Source organism: Amphibalanus amphitrite, unplaced genomic scaffold (assembly GCF_019059575.1).
Source record: "Amphibalanus amphitrite isolate SeventyFive unplaced genomic scaffold, NRLGWU_Aamphi_draft 000147F_arrow, whole genome shotgun sequence".
Taxonomy (NCBI): Eukaryota; Metazoa; Arthropoda; class Thecostraca; order Balanomorpha; family Balanidae; genus Amphibalanus; species Amphibalanus amphitrite.
The window spans coordinates 271,776-290,397 of record NW_024881642.1 but is presented as its reverse complement, the minus strand read 5'-3'; the positions used below and the strand labels follow the sequence as shown (position 1 = coordinate 290,397).

The window sequence follows — 18,622 nt, the reverse complement described above, 5'->3', positions numbered from 1 at the left end:
GCACTCACTGCACCCGGCTACGGGGTGCGCTCCCTCAGGAGCAGCGGTGCCGCACCAAGGGAGCAGCCCGCATGAGATAAAGTTGCCTGTCCAGCCCGGAGGGGGGTTGCGGCTTGGAGGAGAAGGATTTCAGTATCCTGAGGATAGAAGCACGGATGGGTGACACCGCTCGGTGACTTTCCCTGTGACGTCTGCCGCTCTCAGACGGCTCCGTACGACTCTCAGACGGCTCCGTACGACTGAGACGGGGTGGCCGGCGCTCCGTAGGTGCTCTCCAGCTGCGGAGCGGCACCGCCCGACCCCGACCCCCGGTAGCTGACGCCTGCAGAAGGCGTCAGGCGGCTGCCGAATCCTCCGCTACTGTCCTGGCCGGGTGAGTAGCGAGGGGTCGCCGGTGCCGCACCGTACTCCGTGCTGGGGGCCGGGCTGGTCGGACGGGAGGACGGAGCAGCACCGTACTGGGTGCTAGGGGCCGGGGTGTACCGCCGTCCGGCACGGCTGGGGAACCCGCGACTGGGTGCAGCAGGGGACCGGCTGCCGCTGCCGCTGCTGTACCGCTGCTGGGTGTTCGAGGGGGCTGAGTAACTCTGCTGGTTGCTGGAGGGAGCTGAGTACCTCTGCTGGTTGCTGGAGGGAGCCGAGTACCTCTGCTGGTTGCTGGAGGGAGCTGAGTACCTCTGCTGGTTGCTGGAAGGAGCCGAGTACCTCTGCTGGTTGCTAGAGGGAGCCGAGTACCGCGCCGCTCCGCCGGCGGGCGCGCTGTAGCTCGGCTGACCTCCAGAGCTGTACCCCTGCCCGCTGGACGTGGGCGGGTACTGAGCCTCTCCCTCGTAGGTGACCTCCGCCTGATACCCGCTGTCTCCCCGTACGGTGTAGGTAACCAGCTGAACGCGGCCATCAGGCAGGTTGACCCGGTACTGACCCGACGTCAGCACGCCGTCGGACGTCTCCTCGTGAGTGAACTCGTTACCGCTGTCCGGCTCCTGGACGGCCCAGCCGAAGTCGTACGGCATGCCCTCACCGCCGGGGGCGGGGGAGTAGGCGGAGGAGGGGGCGCGCCTGCCGCCGCCGCCGCTACCCACTGAGATGACTCGACCTCCGCTGCCAGCAGCCGCAGGGAAGTAGCCGCCGCCCACGCCGCCCGCGCTGCTGCCGGCGAAGATGTTGTCGTTTGGGGAGCGAGGTCGGTACGTGGCGGGACTGGGGGAAACGGGAACGGGGGTGACGCCGCCGTCTGTATAACCGTCCGGGGAGGCCGAGACGGACAGAGCGAGACAGAGGAGGAGGAGGTGCTGGAGGGGAGCCATCACTGCCGCCGTCTGCCTGCACTGGGGATGATGCTCCGACTGCTGCTGTCGCTGTCGCTGCTACCGCCGTAGTTGCAGATGCAACTGCACAGACCGACTGATGCCGACTTTGCAGTGATGCGTCTCTTTATACGGGTCGCGGGTCAGAGGTCGCGGGTTCGCGCGGCGGCGCGGGCGGACAGCGGTGGGAGACGGGCGGTAAGGAGCGCTCGCCGTGAGACATCAGACCCACCGGCGGCCGCGACCGGCGAGAGATGTGGTCTGGAACTCCCGGCCAGCGCTGAATGGGGATCAGTAGCACCACTGAACTGAAAGACCCCGACTGTGAATCGGTAACGGTACAGGTGAGCGTCGCCCTCTCATAGGTAGGTAAATAATAGCCGTTTTCACGACGCCCATCTGGTACACATTTGGTGCACATCTGGTGCAGATCAGGTGCAGATTTGGTCAAATCAGGTTCAGTGTGTCTCTTAGTAGCTATCATCTAGGGTTACACTAATTCCTTATATGCGGCTGCATTGTCGTATTATCAGAGAGCATCATCGATTAAAACACTGAAATAAATTCATAAAATGAAGATATTTGCGGTAAAAGAGATTAGGTGCAGATTTGGTCAAATCAGGTGCACTCGCCGGATAGACCGTCGTGAAAACGGCTAATAAATGTGTACTATGAAGTCAAACATTTTTTGCATTTCGCGAAATTTAGACGGGTGTTTACGACCTCCCTCATAACGTTTTCGCGAATATCTAAAAAGAAAAGAAAAACAGCGGCACGTAACAATAAGCAGCATGATATCTCGCAAATTTTATTATAAGCCTTTTATGTTGTAGTAATCTTGGCCTTTTTAAAGTATGTCGTAAAAATTAGATCCATGTCATTCAAGATCATGGGTGAAGGATCCGATGTAAGACATAAATGCTCGTCTTATCTACAGCGATGAAACGATTGCTCTAAAACTTTCGCGGATCGTTTCGGGTGATATAACGTATAGCTAACTCGACCTTAGTATATATCGGTGACCTAAGATCAGGTCACTTAGGTGACCACTTCATTATACGGCAATGGGAGGAATTGAACATTGTTTAACCCTCGCCCTGGCGGGGGGGGGGTCGATGCGACCCCCCTCTAGGGGTTTTCGAAGATAGCGTAAAAACGGCGGCGCGCAGCGCCGTCAAATTTGGCACAGCCTCTATGGGGCAACCTTTTTACATATGACCTGAAAATTTAAGGTCCAGGTGACCTTCGGTCAGGTCACCAGGTCAGAAAAACCGGTACAAGGTCATGGTCAAATTTCAATTTTCTTTATGCACCTGTCTAACTTACAGTTTTGGACTGCTTTCTTTCAAACTTTCAGGATGTGCTAAGTTTACCGAGTTGTAGGTATGACATATAGTTCGTTTTTTATGTCACTGACCTGAGGTCAGTTAGTAGAGGTCATTACTTCGTAATGTTAAGCCTGTGGGAAAATATTCAATTCGGGAAATACTGGAGATATCCGCTTCGCTCTATCACTTTTGTGCTTTGAAACCTTAGTACTTAAAGGTAGTGTGCCAGCTTTCCTGGACCGTATGGAGTTAATGGCCCAGATAAGGAGAACCGGATTTTAGAACTTATCCATACCTTCAAAACTCATGGAAACGTCTTAAATTCTTCAAATTTTGAGTACCCCAGTGCGAAATTCGCCCCGACGGGTTGTCGGTCGTACCCCAACCACATTTCACACCACTATGAACAATAAATGCACACACTGAAATCGCTATTACCGATATGCTCATCCAATCAAGTTTCGATAAACCCGTTCATCATCATCTCCTGCGGTTTCGAACACGCCTGTTAGGTGGTGCGGTAGACCGCGCCCAAAGCCAGGGCCCCGGTAACGTGAGGTAGCCGAGTCGGGGCAGCGTGCGCTGACCCAAGCCGGGGCCGCGCGTCCTCCCGGTGTCATGTGATAGCCCGGGGCTGCCCGCGGGGATGCGGTAGACCGCGCCCAAAGCTGCGGCCCCGGCTTGGGTCAGCGCACGCTGCCCCGACTCGGCTACCTCACGTTACCGGCTACCGCCTACCGGGGCCCTGGCTTTGGGCGCGGCTTCTGCTCATACTTTGTGGTGCGGTGGTGGTGAGTCGGGCCGCGCGCTCTGACTTCGGCCAAGAAAAATGCGTCAGCTGATCATTGTCATTTCTGCCACTTGCGTGTGGTGAAATGGGGTCATAACTTAAGAGACGGCTTTTTCATATCAATTATTTTACATAAAATCATATTTCAAACCATAAATAATGTTCGACAGCCAAATAAAAGAAACAATACCAATACAGGCTTACAGTTTAAGGCTCGACATTGTGTTGTCTACGATTAGACAGCTGATAACTCATTCCCGTACGTCGTAACTCTATAATGACCTTTGCTTATTGTCACATGTGCGCCGCATTCGCGATTGTTGCCGACGCCTGTTTGCAGGTCAGCCCACTACAGTTGTTATACATATCGAAAAACCGATAAACTTTTAGGCGAAAAAGGCACTATTCCAGGCCCATTTTTGATTTTTTTTGTGATATTAGGTAAAAACAGAAGCTTCTTATCCTAGGAAAAATAAAATGGGAAATCTTTCAAAGGTGGCACACTACCTTTAACATTATGTCACTTGGTGCTTCTTTGTTTCGTGTACCTACTTATCCATGGGTCAGGTCAAATGAGGTCAACTGAGGTCAAATGTTGTTTGTGCCAATAACTTGTCACATAACAAAAAGATACAGCTTTCAAAATGGTATCATTCTATTCCTCTTGAAGAACCGAGTCGAATGATATGCAACATAAGCATTTCGACCATTCTTAATATTTAAGCTGTACTTAACCCGCGCCCCACTGGAGTCTGTGTATAACACGCGTCACGCCCTACTGGGGGGGGGGGGGGCTATTCATAGCCCCCCTCCTAACTCCGAAACTACTGGGCCGATCGTCAAAATTCAAACGGCATCTAATAGCCCCGGAAAAACTGTCGAACGAAACCTAATTTCATTGACCTCGAGGTCACTGATGACGTCACAGGTCAGGTCAAAGTGAAAATTGTCGATATTTGGCTTGTTCACATTTTGGGCTCTGGCTGGCGGCTGCCGTCTTACAGGTCAGATCAGGCTGAGTTTTGGTTTACGCACTCGTGAACAGGTGCTTTAGATACCCTGAGGGTACCAAACTTGTACTTTGATTTTCAGGTCAGGGTCAGGTCATCATAGGTCACGGAAATCTTATGTCAGAAGTCGGTCACGTGACACATGTTTTATGGTCCATTTAGGCCACAGATTTCGAATTCGGTGCCGCCTGTGTCATTTGAGGCAATTTTCATCTGAATATAGCTGAGGTCAGGTCACTTTCAGGTCAGAAAAGGTCAAATTTCAAAGTTGAAATTGTTGAATAAAAAACATGTCTATCGGATGCAGTTTGAGCTCAGGAATACGATGGTGCTATTTATATTGATGTACGATGTCAAATTCGTACAGAAAAATTGATTTGAAAAAATTAAAATTGTGAAATTTTTGCTATAATGCGCATAACTTTACCATTTTTGAAGATATCTGGCTAAAACTTGCTAGAGTAAGTCATAACCATGCGTTCTATCATATATATTCCGTTTTTTCGAAAAGTCAAAAAGTTTTTGAAAAAATATAAAAATACAAATTTTGAATTTTGATTAAACTAATTTTCATAATTTTCATAATCTTGAAAATTCGAGATAGCAGTTTGATAGCGCAGTTCATTCTGAGTCCTCTCATGCAAAGAAATTGGATCTAGCTCAAAAACTGAGCTCTTGGGAGCGATTCCCGTGGTTCAGTGTTTTGCGTCGAAATCGGCCGAACATGACGTCACTCTGACGTCATTTCCGGCCGACCTATGATAGATACGAAGTTCAAATTTTAACACAAGGTGTCAAATTGATGCAGCCGAAGGTACTGAAAGTTTGGCGGCGATACGTCAAGTCGTTTAGAAGTTATTGCAGAAAAACGGGAGGGGGCTATGAATAGCCCCCCCCCCCCAGTGAGGCACGGGTTAACAAATTTGATGACATACCAGAATGCATACGCATTTGACGACCGTTATCAACGTATAATTCTTCGGGCGTAATACGTATTTATTTACGCATGCCATAATTTAATTACGCCGGTCGCTGGCTGTCGCCGCCAATGCCATGCGCGACATCTTCACCGACCGCGGGGCACGTCCCCGTGCACGGCGCACGCGTGCCTGTCGTGATCTCATCCATCAGCCGCGGTAATCAGCCCACGGTGGGGCACCTCTGACCCAGAGCGGGGGCTGCGCACTGTGCACGACCGGTGCACAGTTCGCACAGTGTCCCGCCCACCGCCCACACACCGCCGCGCCGCCGCGGTCGGCGGTTAGCCGCGGCGGCGCTCGGGGTCGCGCGGAGGGTGTCGAAACGGTCGGAGCGGCCGTGTGCGGTGAGATGTCGGTCGCGTCTGAGGTGGGTCGACCACACGCCTCTCGGCCGGGTCGCGCTCACTGATGGCCCGCCTGGGAAGGGGGCGTCCCACCGTCCCAGGGGGGGGGGGGGCGGCGCGGTCAACCCCCGGCAGATTGGTAATGAAGACGAGTGGGCACTGTCAGTCCGTCATTACACGGCTGTTGACGAGACGGTCCGTGATTTACTGCCTGGAGAGTCACCCTCAGTCGCCAGCGTATGAGCCTATCTGAGGCAGGGAGGGTAATGAGTTTTGCAATGAGTGTATAAATAGAGAGGAGTGTGTGAAATAAGCGACACTGCCGACCATCGCCGAAAACAAGCGGCGAGAGCAACTAACCCTAACAATCATATACATATTTCATGGAATGCAGCAGTAGGCTAATGAACACATGAACCTTATGGAATGGAGAAGCATCACGCAACCATGTGCAACCATGTGCAATTTAATGCATTTAACAATCTAATTCACTCGAATTAAAATCACGAGGTTGTAATCGTGGTAATACATGCAGCTAAAAGAAGAAACACCACTAGAATGTTTCTCCAAGCACGACGCTGTGTTTAGCAATAAGTCAGTGTCAGGTCAAGGCCTATCAAACTTGGCAAATTTAGGCAAATCACTCAATGATACCCAAATGCCAAAACAGTAGCGGAGAGCAGGGTAATACAATACAAATACGGTAATACAAATACGGTTACTGGTCAGGTTAGGTAACACCATCATTCGGTGAAAGAAAACAAAACGCTTCAGCATTGTCAACTGTTTATTGGCATTATCGATTGAGATATGGCAAGTTGTGGAGCCATTTATGTGACTAGTAGTCCACCGCTCGCCATTCTACCTCTTCCGCCCTCCCCCTATCCCTGTTTCTACAAAGTCGTCGCGCGCCGGACCCTGATTTCTAACAGCGCCGCTCTCCCAATCATCCTCTCCATCACAGAGGAAGTTATTGCGGCGACACAGGACACTGCAGCTATCGTTTATATATAAATATCACAGCCGTTCACTCTCTATAGCTCAGTCCACGGAACAGACTCGCGCCGCGGCACGCACCACGGATTCGATAGAGTTCGACACACATGACTGTGATCTGGCACGATTGTGTCTACGCATAGCCAACAGTAGCACTCGACAAAGAGCTCCAATGTCCTGAACCTCAGCATATGTTCCGCCTATGTGACCTCCGGCATCACTAGCATAGGTCACGTCAGACCAGTCTCAGACGGGCCGTGCCAGCTCAGTCTCTTAGCAGTCACGTGCTCTGCACCTCAGACACGCTGTGCGTGAGAGCGAGACGCAGCCGAAGCGACCTGACCGGGCCAGGCGACCTCACTGACCGCGTTAAGAATCCATAGTTCAAATCCAATGCAGTGCGCGTGTGAAGTGTGTACCAGACACACAAGTTACTCTCCCCGATAACAAAAGCATCCTCCTCGTAAGAAGAGAACTCCTGGCTCCCGCGTTGAAAGTCTAACCAATAACTCAAGGCTGTGGTTGACTTCCGCCAATATCAATGCATCGTGCGAGCTCGGTCAGAGACCAGAAATCTCAGCTTAAGTGCTGTGACAGACACGAGGATGTCTTCAAGTCATGCCTGGTACTAAAAACACGGCTCAATCATTGGTAGAAAGAAATCCATCGGCGCACGCTGGGAGATCGCTTTAATCCACGCCAATCAGCTATGGGCCCAGCTCAGAAGCCTGGCTCACTACTGACTGACGGTGATGACTGATGACTGACGACAGACTGCTGCCGGTTGACTGACGACTGACCGGTGACGGGTGACTCCATCATCCGGTCCCGGTCGTTTACAAGAGCCTTGTGACCATGAGTGGGCCCCGACCACTCACTAGAGCATTATGGCCAGTAGTGGGCCCCTGTCGTTCACGAGGGCCCTGTGTCCCAGTCGTTCACGAGGGCCCTGTAGCCAGCAGTGGGCCCCGTTCCTCGCTATGGACGTCGTCCTCAGTCCGATAGTTCCTCTGATTCAGGTTGTTCGGAGGGTACTGCTCCGGAATGCCCGCTGAAAAGGACAGGGTGGAGACATTCGTCAGTCAACGGTTCGAAGGAATGCGAGTAGAGCGACTACGGTTGACGGGCCCAATCACAGATATTTGAGATGGTTCAATTTTGACTAATCTCTGATCATTGAGAAAGTTGCATGATGTAAATTGTAATCCACAAATAGCTTTACTACATGTTGGTATTTAAACAATAACCCATGTTCCAAGCTGTAATAATTTGACAAGTCACATATCTCCCTCCACCCCGGCCGCCATCTCCCCACCACTAACCAGTGGCAGTCGTCCTGTCGAGGGTGTTAGCTCCGCTGTGGCCCCTCTTCCTGCCGGCCCGGGTCGGCCGGGCCTGCAGACTGCCTCCACCTCCTTCCACCGGGGGCGCCGGACGGTAGCGCGAGACCTGGCGGGGCGGCCCGGTACCCGCCGTAACCGTCACCCCGGCCAGGCGCGCAGCGCGCAGCACCGACTCACTGAAACTGGCCTCGTCGCCGGCGCCGACGGCGTCGCTGTCCTCGTCACAGGAGGTGGGCTCCCAGCTGCCGCCCGCCTCGCCGTTCACCGACGACTCGGGGGTCAGCTCGCGCTCCGACAGCTCGGATTCCTCAGCGGCGCCGAACAGCTGCAGCTGCGGCGCGCCGGAGCGCTCCTGGAGCTGCAGCCGCGGCTCGCCAGCCCTCCTCCCCGGCAGGTCACTCTCCGGGCCAGCCTCACAACGCGGCGTCAGGTTATACAGCGGCTGGCGCCCCGCGCGGCCCGACCGCGAACCAGTAGTTCCAGTCCCGGCCGGGTGGCGGCGCTGTGCGCGCGGCGAGCCCAGCCCGCGGACGGAGCCCGATGAGCCGGCGTGTGGTAGGTGAGAGAAGTGCGCAGAGTGGGACGGCGTGGATGTGAGATCCGGAGGCGGGCACGGCGGCGGCGGTGGCACGAACTCGTTGATATCGGGCCGGTGGTAGCTCTCCGGCGGGTAGTTGTCCTCGTACAGGTAGGGCGGGTTGGGAGAGTGCGCTCCGGTCAGGTAAGGCAGGTTGGGAGAGATGTTGTCGTCCCGGTAAGGCAGGTTGGGCTGCGTGTCGTACCCGGGAGTCCGCGGAGCTGCAAAAGAATACACCGAATCCGTTAGTCATGCATGTCAAACAACATTAAAACATCCTAAAAGAAATTACAAGAGACACATCGTGCTACGATTACATTTATCTGCATTCCACATTAAAACGTGCTAATAAGCAAATAAATACGTATTTGGAAATTTGCCTACTAATCCAGACAAACAACGCGTTATTTTTTACACACTTCAATGTCATCATTAGTTAACCTCTCATCGTCTGTTCTTCAAACCCACCTCTTGCCACACCACCTATCTCTGTCCCTCCTCTACCCCTCATCACGCACCTCTGGAGTAGCTGCCGCCGGAGCTGGACCCGTACACCGGCCCTCCGTCGGAGCCCGAGTGTCGGAGCACAGGCTCGTCAGAGCCACAGGTGCGCACCAGAGGCCGCCGGCCTGCACCGCCCACCAGCATTGTCGTGGCGTAGGGGGCAGGCTCCTGGGGGAGGCAGGGAGGGGTGTTATATTATAGGTAGGCTGCCAGAACAGAGGTAGGGTAGACGTATGGAAGCTCACGGGTAGTAGAAGAGTTAACATCATGCAACAACGAAGCTTTGAGGGTGTGGTTTTTGAGCGGGTATGTCACTTTATGAAAGAGCAGGGGTCTCGGGTCACCTTGGGTCATGGAGGTCAGGGTTATTCGAGCAGAAATGTCACGGTCTGGGGCGAGGAGACTCGATCGTAAGTCATCTTTTGATTCTGAGTCAGCGAGTTCATGATTTGGAGTGAGAAGGTCAATGCGTTGATGTGGATAAGACAAGGACGAATGGGTATGTTGAGTCTGTTCCAACGTAGGCTAATATGAGAGCAAGAAAGACTTTATGACGACAGGCGGTGTCTGAAAAAAGGAGCTGTGATTGGTCGCGTCCTATCAAAACGGACCCGAGCGGCAGTTTCTGTCTGCTTGAAACTGCATAGCGATGAGGGATTCCGGGATTTCGTCATAAAACAGTCGCCGAAATTGCATCCTTGACGATGGATAGCTCGGCGAAAGAACAACTTGATGATGTATGTGACATATGACAGCGAATATTGTCGGATCGGGGCGGGCCATAACTTGTGAAAATTCCTACAGCCGTCTGGAGAGGAACCGAATAAATCCGCATGCATGAGACATTGGACGGGATGGGAGGTCGTTCGTCAGCCGAGTCGCCGCGCCGCCCGGCCATTACGGCAGCCCGGAGCGGCGGACCGGGCCGGAGCCGGACCCGGACCCGGAACAGATCTCCGCGGGAGCGATCCTCACAAAGAACGGCTGGGAAATCTACATATGACGCCGAGTTCTCCCGAAATGGGGAGCACAAGAGAAAAGTTTTGTAATATCAAGAAAGAAGTTCCAAGGGCCCCGTTGCACTGGTATCCTAAATAAGCCGTTGCTCTATCATTTACCTGACATACAAATAGACATTACAAGCACTTAGTATCTTACACTAGATCGAACTTAAAAGCATCACCCTGAATATCATGCCTCCGACTGAATAATGAATCTGCCCCACACCAGAGTCCATCGCCCCTCACCTGATCGTCTCTAAGTCCTCCCGTCTGGCCATAGAAGGTCCTCATGCCACGCTGATCGAGCTCTGCATACTCGGCCGGTACCAGCGCGGGCAGTTCACAGTTGAGTAGCTTAGCCTCAGACGGCTTCTGGAAGTCGCCGCGCCAGCCGCGATCGTAGCCGGGGTCGATCCAGAGAGGTCCGCGCTCCGTTTGTAGAGGTAGTAGCGAGATGTCGTCCGGCTTACCGGACGGTACTGGAGATGGAGGGAGGGAGGGGCAGGTCAAAGGGGTTAGTGAGAGGGGAATGTGTACGGCCCTCCAGGTATTTAGTGGTTGGTTGCCAACATCACAATAAGCGATCTGCATTGATGAATACGTCTAATGGCTGTTGAAAACCATTGCCTAAGTGTGTGCAGGAACCCTCTTCTCATTTCTATTGAGTCATTTTACAGGAGTGTCTCCGTCATTCAAAGTTATTACACCAAAAGCACATAGGCTAACCAACCACTCTTTTGCTGGAGAGCCGTACCTACTGCCGAGACGCAGAGGGAGGAAAGAGGGCGGTCAATCGAGTACATACAAGCGCGGAAATATATCATATCGATCAGTCTTTCAATGCATCGATAATCGTTCATAATGACATTGCGAAGCAACGCAGCCACGCGGTCTGGATTTTCGTCCATAAAACACCTCGATACTCCAAAACTTATCGCAGTGATCAACCCGTGACCTGCGGGACAGCATAATTTCCAGGGGTTTACTACTACCGACATCTATTGGGGAGATCAAAAGCTTAGCTTTTTACAACGAGCGCAATGGCAATGCTGACTTACGAGTGTGAGACTTATGCATAGAAAGAGACTTGGTAAGAGTATTGTCATGCCGACTTATTCAACAACACTCCTCCACTGTTTCTGAGCCTACCTTCCCCAAGAAAAGACCTTCCTCCCTCGCCATCAGCGGCTCTCACCGGTCAGATTTCCGAGCGCCTTTTTCTCTCGCCTCCTGCGCCAGCATATGACCGCCACCAGAGTCGTGAGCAGCACAAATAGCAGGCCGCCTATTGTCGCTATGAACCACGCCTGGCTGAACAGTCCGCCGGCGGCCGGCACCTGGCGCGAGTTCACGCCGCCGCCGCCAGGGGCGCTGGCGTCGGGCGCCATCTGGAAGTGTACCGGCTCGGAGAGCGGCCCGGTGCCGATCTCGTTCACCGCCGCCAGCTGAATGGAGAAGCCGGCGCCGGCCGTGAGGTTCTTCAGGATCACCTGGGTGGTGGAGCTGTTGACGGTGACGTTGAAGCGGAAGCTGGCGCGCTGCTGGCTCAGCTGCAGCCGGTAACCGCGGGTGATGCCGTTCCGCTCGGACGAGGAGGGCGGCAGCCAGGAGACCACGGCTGCGGTCGAGTTGAGCGGCCGCACCTCCAGCTCCAGAGGCGGACCGCTGGGAGCTGTAACAGCAGAGACGGTCGATTATTCCGGAGACACTTAAATGTCGCGCATTATCGCAGGCCGGCATGGCAAGTTCCAGCTCCGTTACTATAACAAGACGGCTATTAATATTATTTCTGATCACTGATTTTGTCTGCTTGAGCCTGTAGCTAAATATAGTCTAGGAGCTGACTTTTTAATAGCATTCCGTCTCTTCACGATACTACATACTGATGTCATACAAACAGCAAGCAAGCTACCCAAATATCTGTTATATCACCCCAAGTTAACCAGCCCATGCCCCTGCTGCCCCTCTCTAGGAGCCCTCTCATCCTCTCTTACCGTCCTGCAGCGTCCGCACGGTTCGCGAGTTGGACGGTCGGCCGTACACCGACTGGAAGAAGGGCACCACGAAAAACTGGTACGACGCGAACTTGAGCAGGCCGGCTACCACGTAGGATCCGGTGGCTCCCGAGTTGTGGATGCTGAGAGACTGGAAGGGCTGGTCCGAGTCGGTGTGACGGTAGCGGATTACCAGACCCTGCACCCAGTCGGCACCGGAGACGATCTGAAACGAGAGGGAAGGAACGTCAGGGGGATGATGGGAATGGTGGTGAGAGCCGTGCTGAATTCAAAGAGGCGAAAACGATAAGGGCGTCTACTTATGCTTTACCTTATAGCTGACACTTTAATTTCAGTCAATACTTGAGCTGGGCTACCAAAAATCATGCAGCCACGTTCTTGTTCACGTTTTGTATTGTTACAAAGTAGTTCATTGGACTAGAGCTCAAACAAAATAGTCCGACATTTCTAGCTTCAGGTCCATATAATAATCACAAACAAAAGCTGATCGCCCGACTTACCAGCAAACAAGCCCTGATCACCCAGTAATCAGCACACCCACCTTCCACTGCAGATTCACGGCTGTGGCTGACACTGCGGTGGCCGATTCCAGTTTGACGGTAAACTCCTGCAGCGCGCGGCTCGCCTCCGCCATCCTCCTGCCCTCCGCCCCCTCTGCCGGAGCCGGCAGGGTGTGTACCGGCACAGAGAGCTCGGAGAGCGGTGACAATCCCTGACCGTTCTCCGCCCTCACCCCAAACACATAGGTGGTGTCGGGCCGGAGTCCAGCGACCGTCACTGTCTCTGCGGCAACTCTCTGTACCGCAGTCACCCACCCGTTGTCCGTATCCGGGCTATAGCGCTCCACCCTGTACCCCTGTAGTGCCGAGCCGCCCAGCTGCCTGCCTGGCCGCCACGCCAGCTCCACAGAGGTGGTGTTCCGACTGACCAGTCGCGGACGCTGCGGAGCCGACGGGTACGACCCCGGCCCGGCCAGACGATGAAACTGGATGTTGGGGTTGGTCGGGTTGGCGACTGTGAGACGCGCTGAGGCGGAGGTGCTGACCCCGGATACTGAGGTCACGGTACAGGTGTACAGGCCACTGTCCGACAGCTGCAGGTCTGTGAAGGCACAGAGAAGGACGGTTAAAGGGGAGAACTGAGAAGGTACACGCCTCATGAAAGCCAGCTCACAGGCAAAGTATCCGATTTCACAGCACACGTGATGGTAAGATAACAGATTACGTATAACATACAGCTTTGCGTAATCTTTATTGAAAATCAAACAAAGCAACAGGACTCCAAAGTGCGAAGCATAATAACCTTGCTATCTCATATGCAGTTGAAGCGTCTATTTCAATAATAAAATAATATTCCCATATACGCTGTAAACGCATATCACTAATACCGACACACACAAATAACACCACATATCCAATCCTCCCTCGGCCTACCGCTGCGTCGTCTCACCGTCCACTTTGAGCGACGTTCCGTCCGTGTCCAGCTGTACCCGGGGCTGACCGGGGGTGATCGGTCGGCCGTCCTTCATCCAGCTAACAGTAGCCGTGCTGTCCGCCGGCCGACACGGCACCAGGGCAGGAGAGTTGAGAGGAAGAGTCTGATTCGCCGGCAGCACGGCTAGGACGGGTGGCGGGCGGACAGCCCCGCTCTCCGCCACCTCCAGGTGTGCCCGAGCTACCAACGAGCCCACCGCGTTCACCGCCGTACACGAGTAGTGACCCCGATCGCCTGCCTGACAAGTAGCGATGTGCAGGCTGCCGTCGACACCGACGCTGAATCGGCCCCGAGTGTCGCCGGCGAACAGGGCGTCATCGGAGCCGGCGCGGGACCAGAAGAGCACGGGCGGCGGCCGGCCGGTGGTGCCGCACTCGAGGGTCACGGAGTCACCCAGCGCCGCGCGGTGGTCGCTCGGGGGCCGCTCGAAAGACGGCGGCGCTGAGGGCAGGGAGAGGGAGGGGTTAGACACCGGGAGCAGAGTGGACACTATGTGGCTGTGAAACAGGCTGTCCGCAGAACGGCGGCGACTCAGTGTTTCCACACCGGAACAAGCGTAAAAACGTTCTGTCAATTCTGTATGAAATTTTCCAACTAGCCTAACTTTATCATTTTCCATCAATCTAGTATTATTGCAGCCTGTTGAAAAAGCTAGACAGCTTCATGTGCCAGCAAACGTCTTCCGATGCACTCTGCACGCATGCACTATCCAACATTACGAAGCTACAGTGCAACTTATATTCTTGCCACTAGATGGCAGGAGACGTCAGCGCCTGAGCATAGACTGTACCGCAATGCAAACAATCGAGAACCGCGTAGCACATGACACTGAGCTTAGCGTGACGGTCGCTAGCACAGTGATGAAGCAAGATCATCTAGCTCACGCATCGTGATGGTGACATAGTGACTCCATCCCGACTCAACTCACAGGACTCTGACTCACAGTGGTCGACAACCACTCTAACCCAGGATATGTTGACTAACTCACAGTAGACCACTCCAGCTCACACTGGTCGGTGACTACTCTAACTCACAGTGAACGGTGACGGTAGCCGAGGCGGTGACATTTCCCACAGGATTCTCCGCCTCGCAGACGTAGAGGCCCTCGTCCTGCGGCTGCACGTTCTCAATACGCAGTGTCTTGTCAGGCAGCAGGTCGATCCGTCCCACGGGCATACGTCCGTTCTGGCGGCTCCAGTAGACGGCGGGCGTGGGGTCACCGGCCACCCGGCAGACCAAGTCCACCGACTCACCGGCCAGGACTGTGGCGTTGGCGGGCGCGTCGACCAGGTGCGGACGCACTGCCGGCCAGACAGCCGGAGGCGGGGAGGGTTAGAGCCTAGAGGGACATCGGGAGATCGCTTTGGGTAATTCGGTCATGCTGAAGGCAAACATCATAAAGCGCTTCTAACGGATGCAAACTTCAGCAGATTACTCTTCTTCATTACGTTGCTAAGTGGATCATGGGAAAATAATTATGAAATGCTCAGCGCCACTTGCATTACTTATAACAGATGCACATTTCTCTGAAACAAGAAAAATCGGGCACCATTTGAAACATACTGCAGGCTGACTGCCGAAGAGTAAGGGAACGTAAAACGTTTTAAAGGCTGCTACGGTCTACGTTTTAACACCACGAAATGACGGAGAACTTCGATAGTTTTTATACTGCAGGCAAAGTGACGCTCAGCGCTCTCGAAAAACCGTGTTCAACGTACCGCACTTCAAGCATGATCTTATTTTACAACTGGCTTACAAGCTAACTTTCTCCAAACACGATTCGGATGGCGACGTTACCAACACATGATACCCAGTTGGACCGCCGTTTTGCAGCCGCGCGGCTGTTCCAAATGTTCGGCGAACCGTAATGGATTCGGCTCCTTCTCGCCAGTTTCCTGTTGCAATAAAGTCCGCCCATGGGTCTAGCGGGCGCGGTCGGTCTTGGACCGAGGCCGCCTCCATCCGGCGCCATCCATCTACAATGCGAGCCGGGCGGCCATTTCTCGGTTCTGAGACGGATGGCCGAATCCTCTCCGTAATAAAAGGACGCCAGAAACGAAATGGCTACGATAAAAAGACACAGAGAGAGAGCCCACGGATGGTGGCAGATAAGGCGGGTGGTGTGGGAGGGGAGGGAGAGCACGGGTCGGCCCCACGGACCCACCGGAACCCACCAGCTTCCGGTCCCCAGGGCGGCGGCAAGAACCAGCCGCCGAGGTAACCCAATATCGGCGGCTCCCCGGGGGATGTCGCTATTGGACCTCCTCTAGTCGATATGACGATAAAAAGCGAATCAGAGCGTTGCCGAAGAAAACAGACGCCATTCCAATACGGCGCTGTCTGAACTGACGATATTTCTCGGCCGAGACGCGCTATCAGAGCTGCGACATTCGAAAACGGCCTGATATTGGACCGAGCGAGAATGTTGACGTCGCTGACCCTGAACGGCAAATTGAGACGGGCTTCCGAAAACAACAATGTCACCGAACTAAAAGAATTCTTTGAAAGATTGACAAACAAGGTCAACGGCCAACCCTGCTAGCTCGAAAATATAAGTCACGTAACACGTTAACCCGGCACCGCCTGGGCTATTTCCGTACCCACGACAGCCTGGGGGGGGGGGGGGTCGGATCCGACCCCCCCCCCTGTTATCTCGAGAACCAATGGTCGTATCGAGCCCCGCGAGGCGGCGTTCGAAAGGTCTCTACGAGATCTTCCCAAAGCACTCTTAAGATTTGAAGATTGAGGTCAACTTTCGGGTCAAGGTCAGGTCAAAGGTCAAATTCAGGGGTTTTGCATGATTAGGCTTACGGACATCGGAATCGATAGCTGCTGCTCGAAACTCACCAAAAATGACCTCAAAGGCCTAGTGAAGGTACCATGTGTGTATAGGGGTCATACTAAGTACGGGTCAAGGTCAGGTCAGGTCACGAAAGGTCACGGTTTTCAATTTCTGCTACATGGGCGTGCGACACATGTTTTATGGCTTATTTTTCACGCCGAATCCGATGGTAATGGTTATATGTGACCCCAAGTCACTGCGCTGGTGATAAGTGTGCATTGAAAGCATAAAAAATCGTTTATACTATACGAGGGCTGAGAAAAAAGGTCAATTTTTCAACTTTTTATTTTTGACATAAAAATGCACTTTTCTAGAAGAGCTTTGTCCCAGGAATCTAGTGGTGCCATTTGTTTTCACATGCGATGTTCAGAAGTACCTCTAATTCACGAAAATGCTTATGACGTCACCATGCCCTATACATGTTGGAGCTATTTTTTACAATTTAGGGGTCAAAAATCAAGATAGAAAGTTGAAATTTGGGGCATCTAATGTTCTAATAGAGCTCTACAACATATACTCCGGTTTTTTGGAAATTCCCAAAATTTTGGATTTTATTAGCTGTTTTCCAAAAAATATAGTTTTTTGAATTTTTAGGGGTGAAAAACGCATTTTATGGAAAATCCGAGATAGCCATTTTAAAGAACTCGTTGAGCTGCGTCTTTTGATGTCCTTAATTTGCATTTTGCTTTAAACCCTGATTTTTGGCGATTTTTTAAACATTTACCACTTTTTGACTAAAAACGCCATGTAGTTACATCACTAAAATCGATATATCTCAAAAAATTTTGGAAATTTTTTCTTAAAAATTGCACAGGAGACGTCAAATTGATAGGGGAGAAGGTATGCTAAGTTTCAAGTAGATAGCGAAAGTGGTTCATGAGTTATTCAAGAAAAACGGAGGGGGGGGTCGGATCCGACCCCCCCCCCCAGGCGGTCGCGGGTTAAGCCGTGGAGGCTGGGTTTTCAATTGTCTTTATGTTCCAGGTGTAAGATCAGCAATGAGGCAACATGGGGTATGGGAATTGCAAATGGCCTGCTGACCACTACTATGAAGTATACAAGAGTTGAAAACGTCACAAGTAATTGTTCTCAAAATTTAAACGGTACCGCACATCTCCCGGATCCCACTTTAGTTACCATATAGGTATGTAAAAGCCTACAACCGACCACGAGGTGCGCAAACCGATTAAACGTGATCAAACTCTTCCCGTGAAAGAACGTTTTCACACCAGTCTGAGAGTGCTCGAGAAAGGGAGGTTTGTTTTTGTTTTGTTGGGTTAGGCCCTTTCGGTCCAATGAGACCATTTCAGAGCCGGGAGGATGATAGGATATAGGGGGAGACATTGGTCTGGGCAGGCACCCTAGTGAGTCGCCGGGGCTGAGCCCGTCCAGAGGACAGGCCACCCAGCCCCAAGGCACTCACTGCACCCGGCTACGGGGTGCGCTCCCTCGGTAGCAGCGGTGCCGCTCCAAGGGAGCAGCCCGCATGAGATAAAGTTGCCTGTCCAGCCCGGAGGGGGGTTGCGGCGTGGAGGAGAAGGATTTCAGTATCCTGAGGATAGAAGCACGGAACGGTGAGAAAGGGAGGTTTCGGTACTCAGGGATGAATTATGGAGACCCGGCTCTCTTTAGTTTGAATTTAAGATCTAAGCTCTCTTAGCTCTCCAGTCCCCCCTAGGAATAGGAGACAGGGTCTGACTACGACAAACACATCGCAGGGTGTTCATCAGCTACAACTCTCGATGTCTCACCGTGTACGGATAGGACGGCAGAGGGAGTCTGTCGGTGCATCCCGGCGTAATTGTGTGCTTCGCAGACGTACTTCCCAGCATCCTCGACGGTGGCGCCGTCTATCAGCAGGTCGCCCTCATTCTGTATCTTCAGCCTGCCGCCAGGGACACACGAGTCACCAGACCATCGCGCTAATGAACATCAGACATCGCACATGGACGACACTCGATGGAAATCAATGTGTCATATGAACTAACACTCTGCATCTACTCTGGAGTCTTCTTTTTCTAGTGTGAAATGTTGAATAAAGTTATTAAGACCTCGTAACTGAATTGAAATCAAATGGTAAGAAAAACATTC

The 18,622-nt window shown here is 52.9% G+C and overlaps 2 protein-coding genes across 2 annotated transcripts in view; both read right to left on the bottom strand.

Moving 5' to 3' along the window:
• Positions 1-80: 80 nt before the first annotated feature.
• Positions 81-1,390, bottom strand: LOC122382820 (pro-resilin-like). Its single transcript, XM_043368639.1, has one exon. It carries the CDS (start codon positions 1,305-1,307, stop codon positions 222-224), a length of 1,086 nt encoding a protein of 361 aa, XP_043224574.1. The 5' UTR covers positions 1,308-1,390; the 3' UTR covers positions 81-221.
• Positions 1,391-6,750: 5,360 nt separating this feature from the next.
• Positions 6,751-18,622, bottom strand: part of LOC122382819 (roundabout homolog 2-like) — an 80,673-nt gene continuing 68,801 nt past the window's right edge. The window contains exons 4-13 of the mRNA XM_043368638.1: positions 18,283-18,416; positions 14,724-14,990; positions 13,645-14,130; positions 12,737-13,296; positions 12,175-12,400; positions 11,376-11,852; positions 10,427-10,659; positions 9,194-9,347; positions 8,078-8,896; positions 6,751-7,806 (exon numbers count right to left, since the gene is read on the bottom strand). Of these exons, the coding sequence (XP_043224573.1) occupies positions 7,694-7,806; positions 8,078-8,896; positions 9,194-9,347; positions 10,427-10,659; positions 11,376-11,852; positions 12,175-12,400; positions 12,737-13,296; positions 13,645-14,130; positions 14,724-14,990; positions 18,283-18,416 (3,469 nt within the window). The 3' untranslated portion in view covers positions 6,751-7,693. The remainder of the gene's footprint in view (positions 7,807-8,077; positions 8,897-9,193; positions 9,348-10,426; positions 10,660-11,375; positions 11,853-12,174; positions 12,401-12,736; positions 13,297-13,644; positions 14,131-14,723; positions 14,991-18,282; positions 18,417-18,622) is intronic.

Bases quoted from the DNA above. Each gene is read 5' to 3' on its own strand.
- LOC122382820 (XM_043368639.1), bottom strand. From the start codon at position 1,307: ATGGCTCCCCTCCAGCACCTCCTCCTCCTCTGTCTCGCTCTGTCCGTC.